Source organism: Erinaceus europaeus, chromosome 5, assembly GCF_950295315.1.
Source record: "Erinaceus europaeus chromosome 5, mEriEur2.1, whole genome shotgun sequence".
In the NCBI taxonomy this organism is placed as follows: Eukaryota; Metazoa; Chordata; class Mammalia; order Eulipotyphla; family Erinaceidae; genus Erinaceus; species Erinaceus europaeus.
The window spans coordinates 50,918,621-50,944,964 of record NC_080166.1 but is presented as its reverse complement, the minus strand read 5'-3'; the positions used below and the strand labels follow the sequence as shown (position 1 = coordinate 50,944,964).

At 37.8% G+C, this 26,344-nt stretch overlaps 1 protein-coding gene across 1 annotated transcript in view; it reads right to left on the bottom strand.

Annotated features, from left to right (window-relative positions):
* Positions 1-26,344, bottom strand: part of ERCC8 (ERCC excision repair 8, CSA ubiquitin ligase complex subunit) — a 46,101-nt gene that overhangs the window by 2,199 nt on the left and 17,558 nt on the right. Inside the window, exons 4-12 of the mRNA XM_060191313.1 lie at positions 26,003-26,126; positions 21,783-21,864; positions 18,904-18,972; positions 17,639-17,705; positions 13,961-14,061; positions 11,036-11,160; positions 6,199-6,396; positions 4,624-4,710; positions 2,063-2,066 (exon numbers count right to left, since the gene is read on the bottom strand). Coding sequence (XP_060047296.1) covers positions 2,063-2,066; positions 4,624-4,710; positions 6,199-6,396; positions 11,036-11,160; positions 13,961-14,061; positions 17,639-17,705; positions 18,904-18,972; positions 21,783-21,864; positions 26,003-26,126 — 857 coding nt within the window. The remainder of the gene's footprint in view (positions 1-2,062; positions 2,067-4,623; positions 4,711-6,198; positions 6,397-11,035; positions 11,161-13,960; positions 14,062-17,638; positions 17,706-18,903; positions 18,973-21,782; positions 21,865-26,002; positions 26,127-26,344) is intronic.

Genomic DNA, 26,344 nt, shown 5'->3' with positions numbered 1-26,344 from the left:
AATGGTTATGCAAAAAGACTTCCATGCCTGAGGCACCAAAGATCCCAGCATCATCATAAACCAGAGCTGAGCAGTGCTCTGGTTAAAAAAAAAAAAAAATATATATATATATATATGTATTTATAGCTGGTAAAGTAGCTCATATACAGAAACAAAATACATCAGAAATAACGTGTTTACGATTAACAGGTAGGTTTGATATTTTGCTTTGTAACTTTGTCTATTTGCCACATGTCTGTTCAGACCTAAATTTTAAAATGTATTACTACACAGACCAATACTACATTATCTTAGGTGGTAATATTTTATATTAAGAATAATTCCTACTCTGTATCTAGCCGTGTTTGCTTCCATTTTGATGAGTGGGACTTAGAATGCTATACTTCAAACAAAGAATACAATAAAAAAAAGAGGCATTGTCAGTAAATTCAAAGTATCTCTTAGGATATTTGGGAAAGAATATTAGTGCTAACATTCTTCATAGAAATTGAACAGATCAGTTTGTTACTGAACTTATGAGGCAATCATCATTACTTAGGCAAACAAACAGAAGTCTACTTAACCCAAATGTTTAGATACAAAACTATTCATCAGACTCAGCTACCTATTCGCTAATGTTCTGCCAAAGTCCATTTATTTTGAAGAGCAGCCAACTAAAGTCTACTCATCTATTCTTTCATCCAAATGTGTAATGAATTTCCACCTGCCTGGTCTTGTAATAACTTAACTAAATTAGGCTGCTTGGTAACAGTTTACTCACAGCTGAATTGCCATTGGGAGTTAGGTGACTCTTCTTCCTTACTGTCTTTACGTTCTATATCTATCAAAAATATCCCTGGGTAGGTAAGTCACACAAAGGCTATACCTAATTCCACCATGAAGTCAACATGTAACCTATTAAACATGTTCATTTCATTTGGAGACTCAACCGAGAAATAAAATGTAGTTCACAGCCAATTACTGTTGCTGAGTAAAGGGGGCCGGGCGGTGGCACAGTGGGTTAAGCACACGTGACATAAAGTGCAAGGACAGGTGTAAGGAAGGGTCCCCGTTCGAGCTCTGCAGGTGACTATCTTTCTCTCCCCCTCTGTTCTATCTGTTCTCTCTGTTCTATCCAACAACGACATCAACAACAACAATTCTTCTTCTAGCGGTTGCCAACAACAACAATAATAACCACAACAAGGCTACAACAACAAGGGCAACAAAAGGGGGAAAAAAAAAAGGCCTCCAGGAGCGGTGGATTCATGGTGCAGGCACTGAGCCTCAGCAAAAAAAAAAAAGAAAAAGAAAAAAAATGTTGGCAACAGATATGGAAGACATGATATTGTTTAAGACACACTGTAGTATCTCTGCTACTTTAGTTTTCTCTGTGGCTTCTCCTAGTGGTCTGTGCTTGAGTATGACTGTCATTAATTCATCAGGTCGCTTGTTTGACTTGACAGGTAGTTGTAACTGATGTGTAGATAGGGAGGCTTTAGCTTAGAGAGGATCTAGTTTAGGTCCAAAGAACAGTTAAGGAAAAAATGAAACCATACATCTTCATAAACTTAGTATTTCAACAGATGTAATATAGGGTTGTCTCTATCAAGAACTAATTATGCATCTACACAAAGCAGTAAATAAAACAGTTATGTATAATATGGTTATCGAGTTAATGGGAGATTATTATTATTGTTGTTGTTGTTGTTATTATTATTGTTATTATTTTGCCTCCAGGGTTATCACTGGGGCTTGGTGCCTGCACTACAAATCCACTGCTCCTGAAGGCCATCTTTTCCCCATTGTTGTTAATGCTCTTGGACAGGACAGACAGAAATTGAGAGAGGAAGGGAAGACAGAGAGAGGGGAGAACAACATAGTCATCTGCAGACCTGCTTCACCACTGGTGAAGCGACGGCCCACCCCGCTCACACCCCCACCCCCATGCAGGTGGGGAGCCTGGAGCTTGAACCCAGATCCTTGTGTCGGTCCTTGCATTTTTCACTATGTATGCTTAACGCGGTGCACTACCACCCAGCCTCCCGCGGACTTTTGATGAGTGGTCAGCATTAGCCACAACAAGGCTACAGCAACAAGGGCAGCATTAAGCTGTAACATAGGTAACCAAGAGCAGGAAAAAGTGACTAGGAAATATAGATTGGCTTGATCTGACCATGACCAGGTTTGGGGTCAAAAGGAAGACAAATTTCTCAGAATAAAATAAACGCTTTGCCAATTAAATAGCAGATTTTATGCTGTAAAATTCATAAAATTCATCTCTTCCACCCAGTGCTCTCTGGTTCCTTATGGTAGAACCAGATTCCTCCTCTACTTTAGATGTCAAAAGCAACACTCGCCAGAGAATATACCTTGACTGTCAGAGAAGGTACTCCCATATAAAAGGAGAATTTAAGAGGCCGCATGATTGCTCACTTGGTAGAGTGCACACAAAGCCATGTGCAAGAGCCCAGGTTGAGCCCTGGTTCCCACCTGTAGGGGGGAAGTTTCATGAGTGGTGGAGTATTGCTATAGGTATCTTTCCTTCTCAGTTCCTCTTTCCCTCTCTATTTCTCTCACCTTCTAGCAATTAAGGAAAAAATTTCCCCCCTTTTTTCTCACTCCTGATGGTTTTGTCTCTTTTAAGCTGCTGTCCCTGTGATGCATTGTATTATCAACTTTTTCTTTTTGTTTGATCATTAAAAAAAAATTATTGGGAGAGTGTTTTACAGTTGACATTTGTACATGCATAACATTTCTCAGTTTTCCACACAATAGTACAACCCCCACTAGGTACTCTAAAAATTTTTTTAAATATATTTATTTATTTTCCCTTTTGTTGTCTTTTTTTTTTTAATTGTTGTTGCAGTTATTATTGTTGTTATTGATGTCATTGTCGTTAGATAGGACAGAGAGAAGTGGAGAGAGGAGGGGAAGACAGAGAGGAGGAGAGAAAGGTAGACACCTGCAGAGCTGCTTCACCGCCTGGGAAGCGATGCTCCTGCAGGCAGGGAGCCGGGGCTCGAACCAGGATCCTTTTGCTGGTCCTTGAGCTTTGCGCCACGTGTGCTTAATCGGCTGCGCTACCGCCCGACTTCCTAAAAAAAAAACTTTTTTAAAAAAAGGAAACCTAAGAATAATTTTGCTTTGATACCGTTATTTGTAAATATCATAAATTTTTAACCAAATCACTAAACAAATGTAAAAATGAAAGGAGTATGTAGCACTGCAGACACCTTGATTCAGATGTCTGAGCAAAAAAGAGAAAGAAGTAAAGAAAGAGAAAAAGAAAGAAAGAGAAAGAAAGAAAGGAGGGAGGGAGGGAGGAAGGAAAGAAGTAAGTAAGGAAGGAAGGAAGGAAGGAAAGAAGAGTTCAAACTCAGTTACCAGTATTACTACTTAATTCACCTGAAACTAACAGATATATATATTATCTTGAACTGCACTGTGCTGCTTCTCTGGGAAACGAATTTATCTGATAACTGAAATGAAATATATACAATAAATAATCAATACACACTTAAGGAATTGCATCCTATGCAAACAAAGCTATTTAGATCTGTATCATGATGTGGCTGGGGGTTCAATCCTGGGTCCTCAGGTATGGTAACCTGTGTTCTTTAACCAGTGAGTCACCTCTTGACTCCCTCAACACTTGAGTTTTTATACTTCCAGTTCAAATAAATGGGGGGTGATTAAACAGTGCATAGTAATCACTGGTATGAAAGATGTTACTTCAACAGCTTGACATAAAAGTGAACAAAAAAAAGCTACTAATTAACACCAGGGACCATGTCTTATTCACATTTGTTTACTTACAATATCTTTAAGACTTTTTATTTATATTGTCATATTTCTAGCAAAATTAAATTAAATTCTTAGATGGGTTCTGACAGATGCCTGGTAGGAGTGTAAATTGGTGAAACATGACAGTGTGGTAAAGTACTTGAAAAATGTCCTACATGCTAACTCAAGAAAAAAAAAATCTACATCTAGGGGGCCAGGTGGTGGTGCACCTGGTTGAGTGTACACGTTATAAGACACAAGGACCAAAGTTCAAGACCCCGGTCCTCACTTGTAGGGGAAAAACTTTGCAAGTGGTGAAACAGTGGTGTAGGTGTCTCTCTCTCTCCCTCACTATCTTCTCCCATTCCTCTTGATATCTCCCTGCTTTTATCAAATAAATAAACTATTTTTAAAAAACCTACATTTAGGAATCATCTGAGAAGACTATTAAAATACGAACTATTTATGAATAGATATTTGCCTTGATTTTTAGAATAATCAAAATAAATGTTGTCAAATAGGTAAATTTAACTAAACTGTAATATATAGATGGCAATGTATTATTTAAAGTATTTACAAAGTTAATGGAAAAGGGCTTATAATTAATCTGTATGTCCGAGCATATTAACTATGTTAAAAAAACATAGCCATAGAAAAATAAGAATGAAGTAAATCAAAATATTAACAGTGATCAATTTTAGAAATTTATGATCTTCTTTAGACATTTTTCTGAAAATTCCAGATAAAAGTACTTCACAATCAGAAAATTATAAGGAATGTTATAAAGTTCTTTTCTACATAAAGTAAATTAAAGCTTTGGTATGACCTAGAAGTCACTGTACAATTTGTACAAATAACACTCACCTCATCATCATCAGGAATTGGCTCATATAAAGATGGGACCCAAGCTAGAATATTGCAGTCTCTGCTTCCACTGTAGAGTTCCTATCATGCAGAGAGCCAAGATGGGTCAATTCAAAGCTGGTACCAACTTGAAATGAATGACATCATATTTCTGAATGATTATTTATTAGGTCATCTTGATTACAGTAATTCTATTACCATTTCCCAAAGAAAACCGGGCTAATAGCTAATGCCATCTCTCTCACACTCCCTTTTTTTTCCTTTTAAGATGTGTTAAGGTTCTGCTTTATACTTCAAAAATACTATTAGGATATGTAGGAATTTTCCCACATAGAAAAATCTTTATAAAACACTCAACATTCTAATGGTTTCAATCAATCACAATATCCATTATTTCAAATCCTAGAGCAGAGAGAAAGAGAGAGAGAGAAGAGAAAACAGAAGAAATAGAATTTGTTATTTGTCTCTGTTAATAAGTGAGCTTTAATAAAAACTATGAAAAAATATGTCTTTGCTAAACATATGAGGTTACTTAGAGCACTTGGGCAATATCTAGCAAGTAATAGAATGTACATTTGAGTATTTCAGTACTGCATATGGCTATACTGATATGAGCTGGCTAATATTGCCCCAAAGTAAAAGACTCTGGGGTGGGTGGGTGGAGAGAATACAGGTCCAAAAAGGATGACAGAGGACCTAGTGGGGTTGTATTGTTATATGGAAAACTGGGAAATGCTATGCATGTACAAACTATTGTATTTACTGTCGAATATAAAACATTAATTTCCCAATAAAGAAATAAAAAAAAAAATCATTTCTGGACTGGCTTTATAATAGTGTAGTGTCAGACATAAATTAAGTAATCAGTATTAATGAACAGATAAGAGCTTCACCAGATAATAAAATCACAGCTCTAACAATCCAGAATTTTTCCCCTATTTTTCCCTATTTTTTTACTACCCAAAAGACAGGGAATATACCAGCAGTTTCACAATAATACAGATTTATATAAAAGAACATATGAACTAATTTGCGCAAGTTCTTTGAAAAAAGAAACCCTTTATGTTCTATTGTTGAAATGAAACAGAAAGGTCAAGATATTAAATAAATAAGAACCATATGTTTTAAGAAATTATGTAAATTGCATCAATTTAAAATCAAATTTTTATTGGCGGATAATTAGAAATCAAATTTTGGACACACGTACATATCATGTCAAGATTTACAAACTCTATTTTGGAATACATATATACATATATATGTATATATGTATTCTATTTTTTACAAGACTGTTTACAAAAAGATTATTTAACTTTCCAGATTAAACTGCAATATAGACACATATGCAAAAGAATATATCCTCATCAATCTCCAGTATATGGCTCATACATATATTGTATCTCATCTGAAAAATCTACCCTGTATTATCATCTATTAAATAAAGCCTAGAACAGATGTGGATTAAATGTATAATTTCTCAGAATGAAATTACAATTACTCTTTTAGATATAACTAGCTTAGCACGTTAGCAGCCTGAGTCTTTTAAATTCCCCTAGGTATCATTCTTACCTGGAAATTAGATTGAAATACGCAGCAGTCAACGCTTTTATAATGTCCCTTAAGCATAGTTATCTGCTCTCCTGAGTAAATTGTATAAACAGCAATGGTGCTACCATATGGCACAAAAACAAATTCTGAACTGCAGCCACAGGAAACAGTAAATTTCAATCCTTTTCTACTGTCGTTATAAACTTTTCCATAGTTCACCTGCAGGATATAAATTCATAGAGTTACTCATTTATTAAAACTGAACTAAAAGGGCAAAAATGACTAGAAGAAATACTTCCGATATTATAGTATAGAAAGAGCTTGATTAGATATAAGAAAATGATAATATTCAAATAGAAATGAGGGCCAATGACATCAACATTTTACATACAAGGAAATTGTAAATAGGAAACAAAATAAGACATTACCGTAACAGATAGAACAATGCAAATTCAAAGCAACCCTAGGGCATCATGTTAGACCATTTTGCCTTAGCACTTACTGTGTCACATACTACACTAGGCAGTTATCTAAAGCCATTGTTATTCCTGTAAAATACTTTAGACGAAGCAGTGTGTGACAAATTCATGATATAAACTGAGGTTGCTTTTGGCAATAGGTTCAAGATGGTTTGGATAGGCTTGAAAGAGATTTTGATGGGGAGGAATATTCATAGATTTGTGATTATTATCCAATTCCAATCTGAGAAATTCTTGTTTTTGTCCCAGGGAATGTATATGTCTAGTCTCTAAATGAATATGTAGAGAGATGTAGATATTCCATCACAAGGCAGCACATTTTATTGTCAAACAACTACAAGCATAATAATAATGACACTAAATAACAAGTACTGAATAGGGATACTTATTAAGTCTCAGACAATATCTGTATATGTATTATTTCATGTGATACTCAAAACAATACTATGAGGTGGATAATGCCATTATATAAGAAGAAAATAGTTAAGTCAACATTTTTTTTAAATTAATTAATTAATTCCCTTTTGCTGTCCTTGTTGTTTTATTGTTGTAGTTATTATTGGTGTCGTTGTTGGCTAGGACAGAGAGAAATGGAAAAAGGGAAGGCAGAGAGGGGGAGAGAGAGGAGCTGGGGGCTCGAACAGGGATCCTTATGCCGGTCCTTGCGCTTTGCGCCATGTGCGCTTAACCCACTGCGCTACCGCCCGACTCCCAAGTCAACGTTTTATAGCCAGTAGATGACAGATAGTATAGACGATACTAAGAAGCCATATCGCTGTACATTATTATCCCTTTATTCTACGACGTGACGATCACAGCATACTGAAATACACATGGTACCCTGGGCATCCAGGGCACATCTATGTTAGACCAGAGAAATCAGAGTGGTTGTGACTGAAATGGATCTGAAAGCTGAGGTAGCAGTCTACACAGCAGAATGGAAAGACAAGAGAGTATTAAGTACTTACTGAAGAGGAAAAAAAAAAAGGGAAAGTGTCAAGACATAAAGCCACTCAGCTAGAAAGGTCAGCCTGTGAAAGCTTTGTGCACAATAAGCAAAGGCATTCAGTTTACAAATTAGTCGAAGAAAATACTGTAATACTTCTACTGGGAGATGATTTTGGAAAGTTTGAAGATAGTTAGAATAATTAGAGACATGACAAAGGCCCAGAGCAAGGCTGGGAGAAGAGACAAATGTGAAAAAAAAGAAATGAAGGGAGAATTAACAGGACCTGTAACTGATTTAATGGCTGGGGTAGGGTAATGCAGAGGAAAGAATAAAGATCCAGTTTTCACGCTTTGGTGACTAGGTAAAGGGTAATGCCAGTCACTAAAACTAACACCAGAAGCATCCAACCTCTCCCCACCCGTCCTTTTAAAAATTAACTCAGGGATTCAGGCTTGTGTGATACTACTGACAGGTCTTTGGAAATCAGTCCTTTCACTTTTTATTTAAAAAGAGAAATAGAGGGGGTCAGGCACAGCAGGTTAAGCGCAGCTGCAAGGACCAGCATAAGAATCCTGGTTTGAGCCCCCAGCTCTCCACCTGCAGGGGGGTTGCTTTGCAGGCTGAGAAGCAGGTCTGCAGGTGTCTATCTTTCTCTCCCCCCCGTCTTTCCATCCTTTCTCAATTTCTCTCTGTCCTACCCGAGAACATCATCAATGGCAACAACAGCAGTAACAACAAGGGCAACAAAATGGCGTCCAGGAGCAATGGATTCCTAGTGCAGGCACTAAGCCCCAGCAATAACCCTGGAGGCAAAAAATGAGAGAGAAATGGAGAGGGTAACTGAGGAAGAGAGACAAAAGTTCCATGAAGTGGAGGAGTGCTGCAGGTACCGCCCCTTCTTTTGGCCTTCCCCCCCCCCCCTTCAATAACAAAACCAAAAAACAAACAAGCAAACAAAAGGCCACATAAGGGCTGGGCTGGTGAAGGACACATGGTCCAAAGCGTAAGGACCGGTGGAAGGATCTAGGTTCAAACCCCCCACCCCCCAACCTGCAGGAGGGTTGCTTCACAAGCTGTGAAATAGGTTTGCAGGTGTCTATCTTTCTCTCCCCGTCTCTGTCTTTCCCTCTTATCTCTATTTCTCTCTGTCCTAACCAACAGCAACAATAACAAGAATAAACAACAAGGGCAAGAAAAAGGGAAAAAATAGCATCCAGGTGCAGTGGATTTGTAGTGTAGGCACTGAGCCCCATCGATAACCCTGGAGGGAAAACAAAAAGGCTATCAAGAGAAGTAGAGTTGTCATGCAAGTACTGAACCCCAACAATAACTCTGACAGGTAAAAGTTATTCTTTTGCATTAACTGCCCTATGTAAAAAGCTAACTCCAACTTCTCAAGTTTTCTGTTCCTTTCCCAGCTTTGTTTTTGTTCATAGTGCTCACTGTCTCTAACACGTATTTTGTCCATATAGCTGTTTAGTGATTGATGATGCTAGTCCTTTTCCTGGAATGTAAGCTCCTTGAGGATAGGACTGTTTTTATTTTAGTGTGGTCCAGCCGATTGAGCCCAGGGATACTTGTGTACAAGGCACATCCTGCACCACTGAGCCACCTTCCTCATCTCAAGGATGGCACTTGTGGCTTTGTCTGATGCTATTATACAGGCTGGAACTCTCGATAAAAATTTATTAAAGAAATGAATAAAATGAGAAAAGGTAGGTGTGATTTGATTAGAGAGACATAATAAAGTCATAGTTGGAACACTGAGTTGCAGTTTATAAAGTTTAAGGTGTGATGGAAGAGCATTTTATTTTTATTTTTTAATTATATCATTTTAGAATTTTTTTTTTTTCTTTTTATTATTGAATAGAGGCAGAGAGAAACTGAGATGGGAAGGGCAGAGAGGAAAGAGACAGTAAGACACCTGCAGCCCTGCTTCACCACTCGTGAAGCTTTCCCTCTTCAGGTGGGGATCAGGGGCTTGTACCTGGGTCCTTTTGCACAGTAATGCGTGTGCTTAACCAGGTGCGTCACCACCTGGCCCCGGAGGAGCATTTTATAACTGATATCAGGGATCAATGAACTCTCCAGTAATCTATCATAAACCATTCTAGTAGTAAAATTAAAATTTAATAATCAAATTGATACCTAGATTATCTGCAAGATCATTGTTAACCGAAAAGATGTTGTGGGAAGAAATGTGATTAATCTGAATGCTTTCCTTATGGGGTTACATGATGCCTTAAGGAGTCTAGATCAATCAGCACTAAGATAAGAATAAAACTAGAGTTGAACTGTTGTGTTCTAGCTGTGCAAACTCAAGCAATTTACCTAACTATGTGCAAATGGGCATTCTAACAGCATCTGCCTTCATAGTGTTTATATGATGATTAAATAAGAGCATATATACTCCAGCGCAAGTATTACATGTTAATTTTTTTTAGTACATCTTTGGTACATAAGCTCTCATAAGTACTAGCTACTGTTGCTAAATTATAAATTTATGTTAGCTTATTCTGAGAGTTATTAAACCGTAAGTATACCTTGAAAGGGCAATAGCATGAATTTTTTAAAAAATATTTATTTATTTATTCCCTTTTGTTGCCCTTGTTGGTTTATTGTTGTAATTATTGTTGTCGGTGTTGTTGGATAGGACAGAGAGAAATGGAGAGAGGAGGGGAGGATAGAGGGGGGAGAGAAAGATAGACACCTGAAGACCTGCTTCACTGCCTGTGGAGTGACTCCCCTGCAAGTGGGGAGCCAGGAGCTCGAACCAGATCCTTACGCCAGTCCTTGCACTTTGCACCATGTGTGCTTAAGCCGCTGCGCTACTGCCCGACTCCCAATAACATGATTTAAAAAATATATATTTATTTATTCCCTTTTGTTGCCCTTGCTGTTTTTTATAGTTGTTATTGATGTTGTTGGATAGGACAGAGAGAAATGGAGAGAGGAGGGGAAGACAGAGAGGGGGAGAGAAAGATAAGACACCTGCAGACCTGCTTCACTGCCTGTGAAGCAACTCCCCTGCAGGTGGGGAGCCTGGGGCTCAAACTGGGATCCTTATGCCTGTCCTTGCACTTTGCGCCATGTGCACTTAACCCGCTGTGCTACTGCCTGACTCCCAATAATGTGATTCTTTAAAAATACTAGAAATTAATCATGACATTAGAATTTAACACCCTTAAGATACATCTATTTTGGTAATTAAAATACTATCTATGTTCTGGTACTATAATATTCATTTTGGATTTTAGTTAGAAGTCACATACAGTATATAACCTGCGATTAGAAGAAAAGTAGCCAAATTACATTTATGGGAAAGAAGCCAGAGATCTGGGGCCCAGTGGTGGCACAGCTAGTTGAGCACATGTTACAAGTCACAGATCCGTTTCTTTGATGTGACTGAATGTACTTTGAAATCTCTTACCAGTGTGTTTTCTCCATTGGAACTATTCCAAAGCCTCATTCGACTGTCTGTACCAATAGTGAGGAGGTGAAGTCCATCATGTGTAAAACATAAGCCGTTGACCTTCCCATTGTGAGCAGTGTTTGCTGCAATGAAAAATCTGCTCAATTTACCATGTCTTGCGCTCAGCACACATTGAATGCTTGCTATCGCTTTTAGAACACATAGATGCCAACTCTCTAAATTACTATAAATATACAAACTGACTATGTTTTTAGAATTAACCTTTCCAGTTATCTGGATATGGTAAACTTTCAATATATAAATTTGAATCATACAAGTTAAGGAAAACTAGAGGGAAGAAATCCTGGCAATTTTTTCTTCTGACACATTTTCTTCTGAGAATAAGCTATGCCGTCACTTAAATGCATAGATGAACACTAAATCTTTAAGCTAAATATCTTTCAACTTTGTATATCCTACTTTCATTTTTAATCTAAAAGTCACTCCATGAACTACTGTAACTCAACAATACTCATATTTCCTTTAAAAGAAAAACTATCAGGAAAAGGATATCTCTCTTAGTTTCGTTCTAAATTTGTATTGCTTTCAAAATGAACAGATTTGAGAAAACACAATTTTCAATAGCTTGATTAATTTAATTTAAACAGTGACTAAAACAACCATAAGCTTTATATAGTCCATCCTAATATATTGTGGTTCAACATGAACTCTGAGTCAAAATCAGAATCCATATGGAAATTTGATGTATACACATTACCATGTACAAGGACCCAGGCTTAAGTCCCTGATCCCCATTTGTAGAATGGAAACATTACAAGTGGTGAGGTAGTGTTACAAGTCTCTCTCTCTCTCTCTCTCTCTCACACACCTGATCTCCTTCTTTTCTCTCAATTTCCCTTTGTCTTTATTAAAGAAGGGAGGAAGGAAGGAAGGATAGGAAAACAGGCAGGTGGCTGCCAGGAGCAGTGGATTCATTGTGCAGGCACTGAGTTTCAGTGATAACCCTGATGGCAATAAAATAAATAAATTCTATTAAGTATAATACTTGTCACTTGGGTTTCATCTGACTCACAGTTAACATAACCTGTAAATTTTATTGATAAAATAATAACATTATCTTTCCTATAATTTATTGTAACTTTCTATTATAATAACAACTGGAATTTTAGTTAGAATAACTGACCTTATTGAATAATAACAATAGTAAGTTAATCCTGAAAAGGTTTTTTTTTTTTTGCCTCCAGGGTTATCACTGGGGCTCGGTGCTTGCACTAGAAATCCACTGCTCCTGGGGGTCTTTTTTTTCTTTTTGTTGCCCTTGTTTACTGTTGTTTTTTTTATTTTTTAAAAATTTTCTTTATTGGGGAATTAATGTTTTACATTCGACAGTAAATACAATAGTTTGTACATGTATAACATTTCCCAGTTTTCCATATAACAATACAACCCCCACTAGGTTCTCTGTCATCCTTCTTGGATGTTGTTATTATTGTTGTTAGATAGGACAGAGAGAAATGGAGAGAGGAGGGGAAGACAGAGAGGGGGAGAGAAAGATAGACACCTGCAGATCTGCTTCACCGCTTATGAAGCAACTCCCCTGCAGGTGAGGAGCCAAGGGCTTGAAACGGGATTCTTAGGCTGGTCCCTGCACTTCGAGCCACATGTGCTTAATCCATTGCGCTACCACCCGGCCCTCCCTTGAAAAGTTATATTTATTTATTTAAAAATATTTATTTATTCGCTTTTGTTGCCCTTATTGTTTTATTGTTGTAGTAGTTATTATTGTTGTTGTTACTGATGTCATCATTGTTGGATAGGACAGAGAATTGGAGAGAGGAGGGGAAGACAGAGAGGGGGAGAGAAAGACAGACACCTACAGACCTGCTTCACCACTTGGGAGGCAACTATCCTGCAGGTGGGGAGCCGGGGGCTGGAACCAGGATCCTTACACCAATCCTTGCACTTTGCGCTGCCTGCGCTTAACCCACTGCGCTACCGCCCAACTCCCCTTGAAAAGTTTTATAACTTCAGAGTCAGCGGCAAATGAAATGCCATACTTACTTGAATCTTAAAAGAAAAACCACCATCATATAGGTTTTTTAAAAAATGTTTATTTGTTAATAAGAGAGAGAGAGAGAGAGAGAAGGAGAGAGGAAGAGAGAGAACCAGAGCATCATTCTGGCACATGAGATGCGGGGGGCTTAAACTTGGAACCTCACACTTGAGAGTTCAGTGCTTTGTCCACCAGGTCACCTCCTAGTCTGCTAGAAATTGAATCTTGAGGCATAACTATTTTTTTTACATAACTATTAAAAAAAAAACTTGAGGTCTCGAGGAATGGCTCAGGGTGCCTACCTTGCCATGTACAAGGACCAGACAGGTTTGAGTCATGGTACCAAAATGGAGTGTCATGGCACCTGAGTGACTTTGCTGCTGTGGTATCACTGTGTATCCAAATGAAAAAGTGGCCTGGAGTGGTCAAATGGCACATACAGGAGGACCTTGCTTATTAAAAAAAAAAAAAAAAAAAGGAAGAAGAAAGAAAAAAGAAACATAAAACTTGCAAATTTTCCCCTTTTGTTGCCCTTGTTTATCATTGTTGTTGTTATTATTGTTGGATAGGGCAAAAAGAAATGGAGAGAAGAGGGGAAGACAGAGAGTGGGAGAGAAAGATAGACACCTGCAGACCTGCTTCACTGCCTGTGAAGTGACCCTCCTGCAGGTGAGGAGCTGGGGTGGAACCGGGATCCTTACGCCGGTCCTAGCGCTTTGCGCCACCTGCACTTAACCTGCTGCGTCACTGCCCGGTTCCCTAAAAACTTTCAATTTTGAATATATGTTTATTACTTGGTTTCAATTAAAATATTCAATATTAGAAATACTATCAGTGGCATAGTTCTACTCTAATGCATTTTTCATTACCTGATTCAGCAGCTTGTGACTTTGTTCCATTATGCTGGTCGAGAGTAATCAAACATCCTGATGCTCTCCTCACATCCCATAATTTTACTCTACTGTCAGCACTGAGAAGGAACAAATGTTAGTTACATTGACATATGTAGTTAAGACAGTGACTATATCTCTTTTTTAAATTTTATTAGTGATTTAATATTGATTTACAAAATTACATGTCAACAGGGGTATAAATCCACTCCATTCCCACCACCAGGGTTCTGAATGAATCTTCAGTCTCCCCACTGCAAGCCACTGCAGTTCCCCTAAGGTTGTAGACATGGGTCAACCATCATCTCTACAACTATCTGTCTACCTTTATACATAATTGCCCCCTTTTTCTTTTTGATCCAATTCTCTCTTCCCCTCCAAGCCACTCATGACAACATTACTACCTCCATGTGTCCCTCTCCTTTCCCTCCTCTCTCCCTGGTGCTGATGGAGCTGGAGTGCTGAGTCCTCTTATCTTCCTTCTGTCACTTCTCCCCCAATGGGAGCATGGATCAAGGTTGTTTTGGGGGCACAGGAGGTAGACACCAGCGACAGTATTTCTTACTCCCTTTCCAGATGTATTGCACACAGAGGTTCTTATATTAGCATAAATGTCTCTGTATATTTGGGTAATTGTACTTGCGTCTTTATAGCCAGCTCAGAAGTTAATAAGCTAAAAAACAGGAAAAACTTTTCTTTTGACCACAAGAACATAATTCTGCTATATTTATATTGTTTTTAAAGACGAGAGAACTGTTCTCTCCAAATATCAGACAGGCCTAGAGCTAATTCCTAGGAAGTTTGTTACTACTTTTTTTTTTGTCTCCAGGGTTATCACTGGGGCTCAGTGCCTGCACCATGAATCCACTGCTCCTGGAGGCTATTTTTCCCCCTTTTGTTACCCTTGTTGTTTTATTGTTGTTGTGGTTATTATTGTTGTTGTTATTGATGTCATTGTTCTTGGATAGGACAGAAAGAAATGGAGAGAGGAGGGGAAGACAGATAGGGGGAAAGAAAGATAGACACCTGCAGGCCTGCTTCACCACTTGTGAAAATCTGCAGTTTTTCTTTTTAAATGAAAAACAATTTGGAGTAAGGTGAGTCGATGAAGACATTATGTTTTCATTTGGCTTGTTGCACTCAAATTAATCTTTGTCAGATACAGGAAAAATACATTTAATATTTGTCGAGCTGTGCCGTGGAGAAGAGAGAGAGGAGATCCGGAGCGAAGAGGGAACACAAATCTTTATTTACGCAGGCACCTCAGAGTTGGGTGAGAGAGAAGCAGCTTGGGCCACGTGGAGGTAGCAAAAATGGCCGCCTCACGCAGCAACCTTCCCTGCGTCTAACCACCGTCTAACCACCGAAGTGAAGGGCCGGCAAGAGAGAGAGCTGAGGAAGAAGGGCTTTTATGGGAGTAGCTCTCATGAGAATGGGAAGGGGGAGGAGTAACCAAAGCACTGCAACTATTGGGGGGGGGGGAATTGACAATGCCCTGAGGGCGCAACATGGTTGCGACCAGGCACTCCGAGAATGTCCCAACTCTCACGGGAACTAGCAATAGCCTGAAGGGACTACATGGCAGATGTGACTACATCTACACAATTTCCCAGCAAATTTTTCTCACAAAGTCAGCATTTCTTCACTTTTGAAAAATATAGATAAGAAAGATGAAAGAGAGAACTAGACAGAGCACCATTCTGGCATATGTGATACCAACATCAAACTCAGGACCTCATGTTTGAGAATTCAACACTGTACCACTTCCAGGGTCATCATTATTTCCAGTAAGATAAATGAAAATTATTTCAAATAAATAAAAATAAAAGTGAAGCAATGACTATACATTAATTTCTGCTTTTAAACTCTCCCTATAGGAAATGTAAATCAGTTCAACCCAATGCTATCGTATCCTCACAAAGCTCTCAACTGTATCATAAACTATTGGATTTAAGGTAATTTTGAACAGAGGGAACATTACCAGGTAGTTTATAAGCCCATGTTTATATAATCATTTTGTTGGGTAAATAATGATTACAGTACAGTTGTTAACACATGGGTACAGTTTCTCATGCCCTCCATAATAGGTGTCTACAAAACATTATCATCCCCAATAGAGTTTCTTCTTTGCCATTGTGAACCGGGAACCCAACACCTCAATCGCCTTCCTTCCCAGAGTCCTTTGCTTTGATGCAACGCACACACACCTAGTTCAAGTTTCACCTTGTCTTTCCCCGTTCTTTGCTAGAAATGACCCATTTTGAAATCTTTAAAAATATATAGTTCACCTGTCCCTATAACTTCACTATTAGTACAGATCATCATCAAACCCAGTCAATTAAAATAGCTAGCAAAAAGCCGGTATTTTCTAATTAATAATAGTTAAATTCACCCAGGGTGTCACTCCACACAAACAGAAACAAAAAACTAGCCAAACAACTCCCACCTCATAATGATACTGAGTAAAGATATATTTCTTTCTTTCTTTCTTAATATATATATATATATATATATATATATATATATATATATATATATATATTATTTAATTTGATAGGATAGTGAGGGAACTGAGAGGGAAGACATACACACAGATACAGAGAAGAGCGGGGGAGAGAAGGCAAGAGAGTGCTGAGGCTCTGATTCACTTCTGTAGGCAGGGACCCAGGGATTGAACCTGGGTCCTTGAGCATGGTAAAACGTGCACTCTACTGGGTGTTCCACTACCCAACACCTACAATAGAATTTATTTTCTAAAAAAAAAATAATAATAAAAAAATTATTTTCTATGTGGATTACAATTTTTATTCAGAATTCAACTGGGTGTGCTACCACCTGGCCCCGCAAAGATATATTTCTATGAAAACATTTTTAGGATGTTTTATATCTGTTGCTTTTTCTGTTTATATTCTTCACTAGAGTTTTTCAAAGGACTATTGAGTTGTCTGAAAAGTCATGACCTATTTTTCTATGCCAAAATGGCTCAGAATTTTCTGACAACCAATTATAGCTGGTTAACTATTGTTTACCTAGCACAGTAATTATCATGGTAGACTCTCATTAAGTGATGGATATTAAAATATAATTTTGGCCCAAAGCACAAGGACCGGCATAAGGATCCCGGTTTGAACCCCTGCTCCCCACCTGCAGGGGTGTCGCTTCACAAGCGGTGAAACAGGTCTGCAGGTGTCTATCTTTCTCTCCCCTTCTCTTTCTTCCCCATCTCTCTCCATTTCTCTCTCCTATCCAACAACAATGACATCAATAAAAACAACAATAAAAACTACAACAATAAAACAAGGGCAACAAAAGGGAATAAATAAACATTAAAAAAATAATTTTGGTTAATGAAAATGAATAAAATGTTACTCCTTTCAAATTAACAGAATTATATAAATTTCTATGTAAAAATTAGGAAGTATAATTATTTTTATAGGGAGTACTAGTAGGTTTACTTTGCTACAGCCTCTTGTTTTCTCTATATTTTAAAAACTGAGCATCTTCAAAATGGAAAGTTAGGATTAGAAGTATGACTCAAAGGAAGATTCCATTTGGCAATAGGAATTAAAACATACAACTCAGAGCCTGGTAACAGGGAGTCTCTCAAAATTGCTCATCATTAATTACTAACTCTCAAATCAAACAATTTGCATTTACCTTGCAGTTGCCAAGATAAATTCGTGACGTGGTGACCAGGAAACTGCCAATATTTCTTGTCTGTGACCTATAAATACAATTGTATGAAGTCTTATAAAAAGCAAAAGATATACAATTATTTGGCTGATTCTGAAGAAAATGAAGACTTAAAATGGCTACTATTTTCATATACTTAATAGTCTATGTTTAAATGTCAATATGAAATATATGGGAAGCATTTCTCATACCCGTATTTTATTTTAAAAAGCCTTCTCCTGCTCTGGAAAAAACAGCACAAGCGAGTCTTTGTCTTAAGATGCAGCTATTATTCTAAATTCAATCCATTAGTAATTTACAGAGTTCAAGTTCTCTACTTATCTCTATGACAAAACTCTGTGGTTAGCTATACATACAAGATAAAAATTGTGAAAAAATGAAATGTTTCCTATTTTTTTTTTCAGAAAGTCCTAACAGAAAGTAATTATTTTAATAATGATTGTAAAATAAAGCATGCTTGATTTTAGTAATCATGGGTGATAATGCAAGGGACAGCTGTAATACCTTTTTGCCTCAGTGAATTATGTACATCTGACACTGTCAGCCTACCGAGCTTATAATAATCAAAATTCAAACTGTAAAATAAATGCTGTCCATCTCACCAACTTTTCTTGCTAAATTATGTATTCTTAAAGATGAGTAAAAATGTGTATTTCTAAATTACATTCCATCTTTTCATCATTTCAGTCAGATGATCTATTTATAAAAACATAGTTACAGTAATTTAAATTTATATAACCATGACAAACAATATTACTTCAGTATCTTTCTTCAAAAATATTTTTACTAAGAAGTATCTAAATATTAAAAATGTTTACTCAGAGCAATACTATATAATGTTCATGAGAAAATGTATTAATGTAAATTTCAAAAGGCATTTTTTAAAAAATCAACTATAACTTTTTGTCTCCAGGTTTATCGCTGGGGCTTGGTGTCTGCTCTACTAGTCCACTGCTCCTGAAAAGGCATTTATTTTTTAAAAATACAGAAATAACATAACCTTCCATATCCTTCAAAGTTCTCCTGTGGCTGTTGTTCCTATAACTGTTTCCTCAATAGTTTAGTTTAATAAGAATAATGCACAGAAGGGTCTTTATCTCCCTGTTGACTTTTAACAACTGGCACAAAATACATCAGTCATGTCACTTACAAAGAATACATTGCTAGTAATGTTTCTTTTTACTGAATGGTTTACTCAAAGTAGTTGTTGTTTCAAATAAAAAAAGTACCCTGTAGAATGTGGGAACAGGATCCAGACTTTAAGTCACAAAGTTGTACTTTGGGCCCTCTTGTACCAACTGTTAAAAAGAAAAAAAAAATGGCTTAGGATAATTTTATTATATATAAATCACAGTCAAAAAGAAACAAGAAACCACCATTATGAATAACATTTTCACCTACACAAGAAATATAAAAATAAATACTAAAACACTTCAAATTGTTAATATATATAATCTTACTTAAATTATAGTTATACTTTAGTATGAAGAGAATTCTACTTCTGTTTTGTTTTTAACATTTATTTCTGAAACTATAGATTTGCAAGAAGTTGCAAACATAATAATCAGAGATCCTATGTGGCTTACACTCAGATTTCCACCAAACCATTATGTTAGGTAAGTACAGTATAATGCCATTGCCAGGAAATTCATATAAGCACAGTATGTATATACTTAAACATTTTTTTAAATTAATATTTATTTCCTTTTGTTGCCCTTTTTTTTATTGCTGTAGTTATTATTGTGGTTGTTACTGATGTTATCATTGTTGGACAGGACAGAGAGAAATGGAGAGAGGAAGGTAAGACAGAGAGGGGGAGAGAAATACAGACACCTGCAGACCTGCTTCACTGCCTGTGAAGCGACTCCCCTGTAGTTGGGGAGCCAGCAGCTCGAACCAGGGTCCTTCTGCCCATTCTTGAGCTTTGTGCCATGTGCGCTTAACCTCCTGCACTACTGCCTGACTCCCACTATGTATACACTTTTATGCTATTTTATTACATCAAATAATTTAACTTTAATCATTTAGTTTTTCATATAAGTGGTATACTTTGAATCACTAGTAATAGGTTCACAGCCTAAGTGGATCTCAAAATGCCAAGTGAGTGCCTAGGTTTTCTTTCAGATGAGGCAGTTGAATGATGCCTGGAACTGAAGTGATGTGCACACTGACACAGAAATAATGGTACTGAACAGGTAAGAGACACACTGACACAGAAATAATGGTACTGAACAGGTAAGAGAGACACTGACACAGAAACAATGGTACTGAACAGGTAAGAGACTCTTTTTATCCCTCACAAATGGAAATTTTTATTACAGGTGCTTTCATATAAATAGATGTTTTACGTGGGTCACGAAATTTTAGAGATGAGGAAAGATTTCCTTTTTAAAATTACGTTGAAAATAACAAATAGCCAGATTGTGTTGGTGTAAATTTTTTTTTTTTGAAATTTTCTGATTTTAATGTAATAATTGAAGGAATAGAAATAAACTTGTTTATCCCCCACACCTATGGACATCTAATCTTTGACAAAGGGGCCCAGACTATTAAATGGGGAAAGCAGAGTCTCTTCAACAAATGGTGTTGGAAACAATGGGTTGAAACACGCAGAAGAATGAAACTGAACCACTGTATTTCACCAAATACAAAAGTAAATTCCAAGTGGATCAAGGACTTGGATGTTAGACCAGAAACTATCAGATATTTAGAGGAAAATATTGGCAGAACTCTTTTCCGCATAAATTTTAAAGACATCTTCAATGAAACGAATCCAATTACGGAGAAGACTAAGGCAAGCATAAACTTATGGGACTACATCAAATTAAAAAGCTTCTTCACAGCAAAAGAAACCACTACCCAAACCAAGAGACACCTCACAGAATGGGAGAAGATCTTTACATGCCATACATCAGACAAGAGTTTAATAACCAACATATATAAAGAGCTTGCCAGACTCAACAATAAGACTACAAATAACCCCATCCAAAAATGGGGGGAGGACATGGACAGAATATTCACCACAGAAGAGATCCAAAAGGCCGAGAAACACATGAAAAAATGCTCCAACTCTCTGATTGTCAGAGAAATGCAAATAAAGACAACAATCAGATACTACTTCACTCCTGTGAGAATGTCATACATCAGAAAAGGTCACAGCAGCAAATGCTGGAGAGGTTGTGGGGTCAAAGGAACCCTCCTGCACTGCTGGTGGGAATGCAAATTGGTCCAACCTCAGTGGAGAACAGTCTGGAGAACTCTCAGAAGGCTAGAAATGGACCTACCCTATGATACTGCAATTCCTCTCCTGGGGATATATCCTAAGGAACCCAACACATCTATCCCAAAAGATCTGTGTACACATATGTTCTTGGCAGCACAATTTGTAATAGCCAAAACCTGGAAGCAACCCAGGTGTCCAACAACAGATGAGTGGCTGAGCAAGTTGTGGTATATATAAACAATGGAGTACTACTCAGCTATAAAAAATGGTGACTTCACCATTTTCAGCCGGTCTTGGATGGACCTTGAAAAATTCATGTTAAGTGAAATTAGTCAGAAAAAGAAGGCTGAATATGGGATGATCTCACTCTCAGGCAGAAGTTGAAAAACAAGATCAGAAAAGAAAACACAAGTAGAACCTGAAATGGAATTGGCGTATCGCACCAAAGTAAAAGACTCTGGGGTGGGTGGGTAGGGAGAATACAGGTCCAAGAAGGGTGACAGAGGACCTAGTGGGGGTTGTATTGTTATATGGGAAACTGGGGAATGTTATGCATGTAAAAACTATTGTATTTACTGTTGAATGTAAAACATTAATTCCCCAATAAAGAAATTAAAAAAAAAAAAGAAATAAACTTGTTTAATCTCTGAATGCAAACCACTAGCATAGTGTCTGTTAAACTGAAGATAAACTGATACCTATCTTGGGGAAACACAGACATAAACCCTCATGATTACAATAATCCCACAAATCAACAATCTCTTGGTCACATGATAGTAAGTTGAAAAATAAGTAAATATCTGCTTAATTTATTTAAAAAAGAATCCCCAATCTTCATCTGGACTAAAATGTCTGTATCAAATGAGTAGAAAGAAACGCACAAACCTGCTACAAGACAGTGCTTGGTGGCGACGGGAGACATGTGATGGCTATACACCGTCTCTTCAAAATTAAATATGTCTGCGGCCTGGTAAGCAAAATACATTTAAAAAGTTTAGGTTCTAATCATGATTACAAAAGTGGCAGAGCTTGTATTTATTTTCACAGGGTTAGCAATTTTTGCTTGACAGTCATTTATCTGACTTAACATAAGACTATAATAACTTGGGAGTTGGGCGGTAGCACAATGGGTTAAGTGCACATGACGCAAAGCACAAGGACTAGCATAAGGATCCCGGTTCGAGCCCCCGGCTCCCCACCTGCAGGGGAGTCGCTTCACAGGTGGTGAAGCAGTTCTGCAGGTGTCTATCTTTCTCTCCCCTTCTCTGTCTTCCCCTCCTCTCTCCATTTCTCTCTGTCCTATCCAACAACGACATCAATCACAATGACATCAATAACAACAACAATAATAACTATAACAACAATGAACAACAATAAAAAACAAGGGCAACAAAAAGGAAAATAAATAAATATAAAAATATATTTTTAAAAAAGACTACAATAATTTTGAGTATCTGATATTTTTCAGCCTTATGCCACTTATAACACTCATCTCTCATGTGAGAAAAATGCTTTTTAAAAAAACTAATTCCAAATTTAAAATCTTTTAAAATATTTATTTACTCCCTTTTGTTGTCCTTGTTGTTTTATTGTTGTAGTCATTACTGTTGTTGTTGTTACTGATGTTGCCACTGTTGGATAGGACAGAGAGAAATGGAGAGAGGAGGGAAAGACATGGAGGTGCAGACCTGCTTCACCGCTGGTGAAGTGACGCCCCTACAGGTAGGGAGCTGGGGGCTCGAACTGGGATCCTTACGCTGATCCTTGTGCTTGCACTTAACCCGTAAATTCCAAATTTTAAGAGAATATAAATACCTGAATCACCACTGTTCATTTCCACTCCATTCTGGGAGAACTAAAGGCATCTGCAATAATGACCCAGCCACCACATACTCTGGCTTTCAGACACAGAGACTTCAGCTATACTACCCAGGACTCTAATCCTCCTAAATAGCTTCTCCTTTGAAAGCAAGCATACATTTCAGTCATGTGTGACCACCACAATCTTCTATCACTTTAAATCTTCTATTTTCAACTACTTCCAAAAATTCTAGCAAACCCTAGAGCTACAAACAGATCTTATCTTTATTTCTTTTCCATCTATTGCCTGGATCTCAAGGTCTAGTATTTAAATTTACATTATCATGAACTCCTTTATCATTGTCCTTGCAAGATCACCTATGCACTTGTCAAGACCTCAACCCTTGATGATTTCATGCCTGCCTTCTCTGCACCTATACCCATTAATCTACATGAGCACAGCAAGTCTTTTTTCTACAAAGGGCCAGACAGTATATATCTTTAGGCTTTCAGGGCCAGTTACTCATTTCTGCCACTTGCAACATTTTCATAGCATGAAAATGACAATAAACAATAAATTAGCGAGTCTATACTCTAGTAACATTTTTACCTCATTAAAAAAAGGGGGGGTGGTAGCACACCTGGTTGAGCACATGTTACAGTGCACGAGGACCCAGGTTCAAGTCGCTGGTCCCCACCTGTAGGGGGAAAGCTTCGCCAAGTGGTAAAGCAAGGCTGCAGGTGTCTCTCTGTCTCTCCCTCTCCATTTTCCTTTCCCTCTTGATTTCTGACTGTCTCTATACAATAAATAAAGATAATACAAAACAACAACAACAACAACAACAACAACAAGCCATGAGTCAGACCTGATGTGTTTGAAGTCCTGACCTGGCCTTATGGAATTTGGTTAACTGAACTGTGTGCCTTACCCAGTAGAAGAAAATCTTGTAACAAGGCAGCCTGATGTCATTTCAACTAGGTTTTCAGTACTAACTGCAGTCATACTATATTTCACTAGTAGTCTCTGTAATATTTATAACAATTTTAAACATTTTCCACTTGCCATAAATAAACCAAACTTGTTCATCCCCAGCTTGGGTCCTTTTCTATTATTGTGCACCAGGGCCCCCACCTCTGAGGAGTCTGGATAAAGAAAATTGGGTACCTTTTCAGAAATATTTCTCGTGAAGGCCAGAGAGATCACTCACTGGATAGGGCATATGCCCAATGTGCATGGAAGCCAGTTAGGAGCCCTCGCACAACATGGGAGGTGTCGTGGCTCTGGGGGAATCTCTAGTGCTGTGGTATCTCTCTCTCACTCCCTGAATGAAAAAGTTGCTTGGGCATACATCTGTTGTTGGACACCTGGGTTGCTTCCAGGTTTTAGCTACTACAAATTGTGCTTCTATGAACATAATAAGTGTACACAGATCTTTTTAAAAGGGTGTGTTTGATTCCTTAGGCTATATCCCCAGGAGAGGAATTGCAAGGTCATAGAGTAGGTTAATTTCTAGCCTTCTAAGAGTTCTCCAGACTGCTCTCCACAGTGCAGTATCTTCCAATCTTTAGAGAGAAAGGAATCTTGTTTGTGATAACATGTATAGACAGTGAGGGCTTTATGCTAAGTGAAATAAGGTAAAGAAAGACAAATCCTTTTTTTTTTTTTTTTGCCTCCAGGGTTATTGCTGGGGCTTAGTGACTGCACTATGAATCCACTGCTCCTGGAGGCCATTTTTTCCATTTTGTTGTTTTGTTATTGTTGGATAGGACAGAAAGAAATTGAGAGAGAAGGGAAGACAGAGAGGGGGGAGAGAAAGACAGACACCTGCAAACTTACTTCACCGCTTGTGAAGCCATGCCCCTACAGGTGGGAAGCAGGGGGCTGGAACCGAAATCCCTGCACTTTGCAGTATGTGTGTTTAACCTGGTGTGCCACAGCCCAGCCCCTGACAAATTATTTTATATAGTATCTTTAAAACTCATAATAATGAAGAATGGAATAGTGGATACCAGGGGATGTGGTGAGGTGGAAATGGTAAGAGTTGGCCAAAAGGTATAAATGCCTAGTTAAAAGACAAGTAAGAGAAAAGTTGCATAATGACAGGGGTTTGAGCAGGGAATACAACAAGATGTGACTAGGAGGCAAAAGATCAGTGTAGTGGCAGCAAGTCATTTACACTGAAGGGAGGTAAGGCTGTGAAGGACTTAGAATCCTAGACAATATTGGACATAAGGAGTTACTAGAGGGTTTGGGTAGAGACATGGTGATCCACATTTAACTATGGGGTGTAGTGCACCTTGGAAAACATGGAAAGAAAAGTCATACAGGAAACTAGGTAAGAGTTTTTAGTAATGGAGAGTGATAATTAGGAAATAAAAAAGATAAAGAAGAGAGTTTGGAGGAAGAATTGAGGGCTAAAAGGATGTAACGAGCAACCATGATCAGTTGGGAACATGTAAAGTTAGAGGTAATTACATTACATTCAAGTAATAGAGAAATATGGGACTAAAGTTCAGGGAAATGATTAGCAATGAAATATAAATTTATCATCAAATATAAAAAAGCTATCATCTGTCTCCCTTTACTAAGCTAAAACATTAATGCCTCTCTTTTCCTTCCATCTGAGTACAAATTCAATTTTTATCCATTAGGCTACTAGATAGTGGTTAAAAGAAAAAAACTAGGGGGTAAGGGGTGGGGGCTTGGGGCGGCAGTAGTGTACTGGGTTAAGCACACATAATATGAAGTGCAAGGACCTGTGGAAGGATCCCGGTTTGAGCCCCCCAGCTCCCCACCTGCAGGGGCAGGGTCACTCCACAAGTGGCCAAGTAGGTCTGCAGGTGTCTGTCTCTCTTCCACTCTAACTTCCCCTCCCGCTCTCAATTTCTCTGTCCTATTAAAAAAAAAAATTGAAAAATGGCTGCAGGAGCAGTGGATTCTTAGTGAAGGCACTGTGCCCAGTGATAACCCTGAAGGCAAAAAAAAAAAAAAAAAAAAATCAATGATCTTGGATCACTTATTATTTGCAAACCACTATTCCAGGTATTTTACATTTATCAACCCACCTATTCTTTACAAGCATTCTGTACCTCTACTTACAAGGAAATCAAGACTCTGAAAGGCTCAGACATCTGCCCAATTCATAAATCTGTCAGAAATAAGGTCAAGGTGGGAATTCCTAGCCACTACACCATATATGACATTTTACATCTAAAGTACAGCCATCTTAGCAAGTTGTCGTTCAGTGGTTTAGGACTGAACTCTTATCCTACACTGTAATTTGGCAAGGCTTCAGTGTACTTACTTGTAACGTATTTGTATCCCATACTTTGAGGGTTTTATCGAATGAGCTTGATGTGAATATGCCAGTGTCATGAGGATACCACTGCACAGTCTCCACACTGTACTTGTGAACATCAGGGTGGCTTCTATAAAACAGTGAGCAAACTTTAGAGATAACTGACTTACATAAATTCAAAACCATACTTACGACAAGTAGTGGTGTCATTCAGGACAATACAGAGGGTCAAACTTGGACTACATGTTCTAGCTATCAGGGAGAGAACAACGAAGTTCAGGCATCTCAAGTTTCAGGCTTCAATAACCTGATATATAGGTCAACTTCCTAGCAAGACCCACAGGAAAA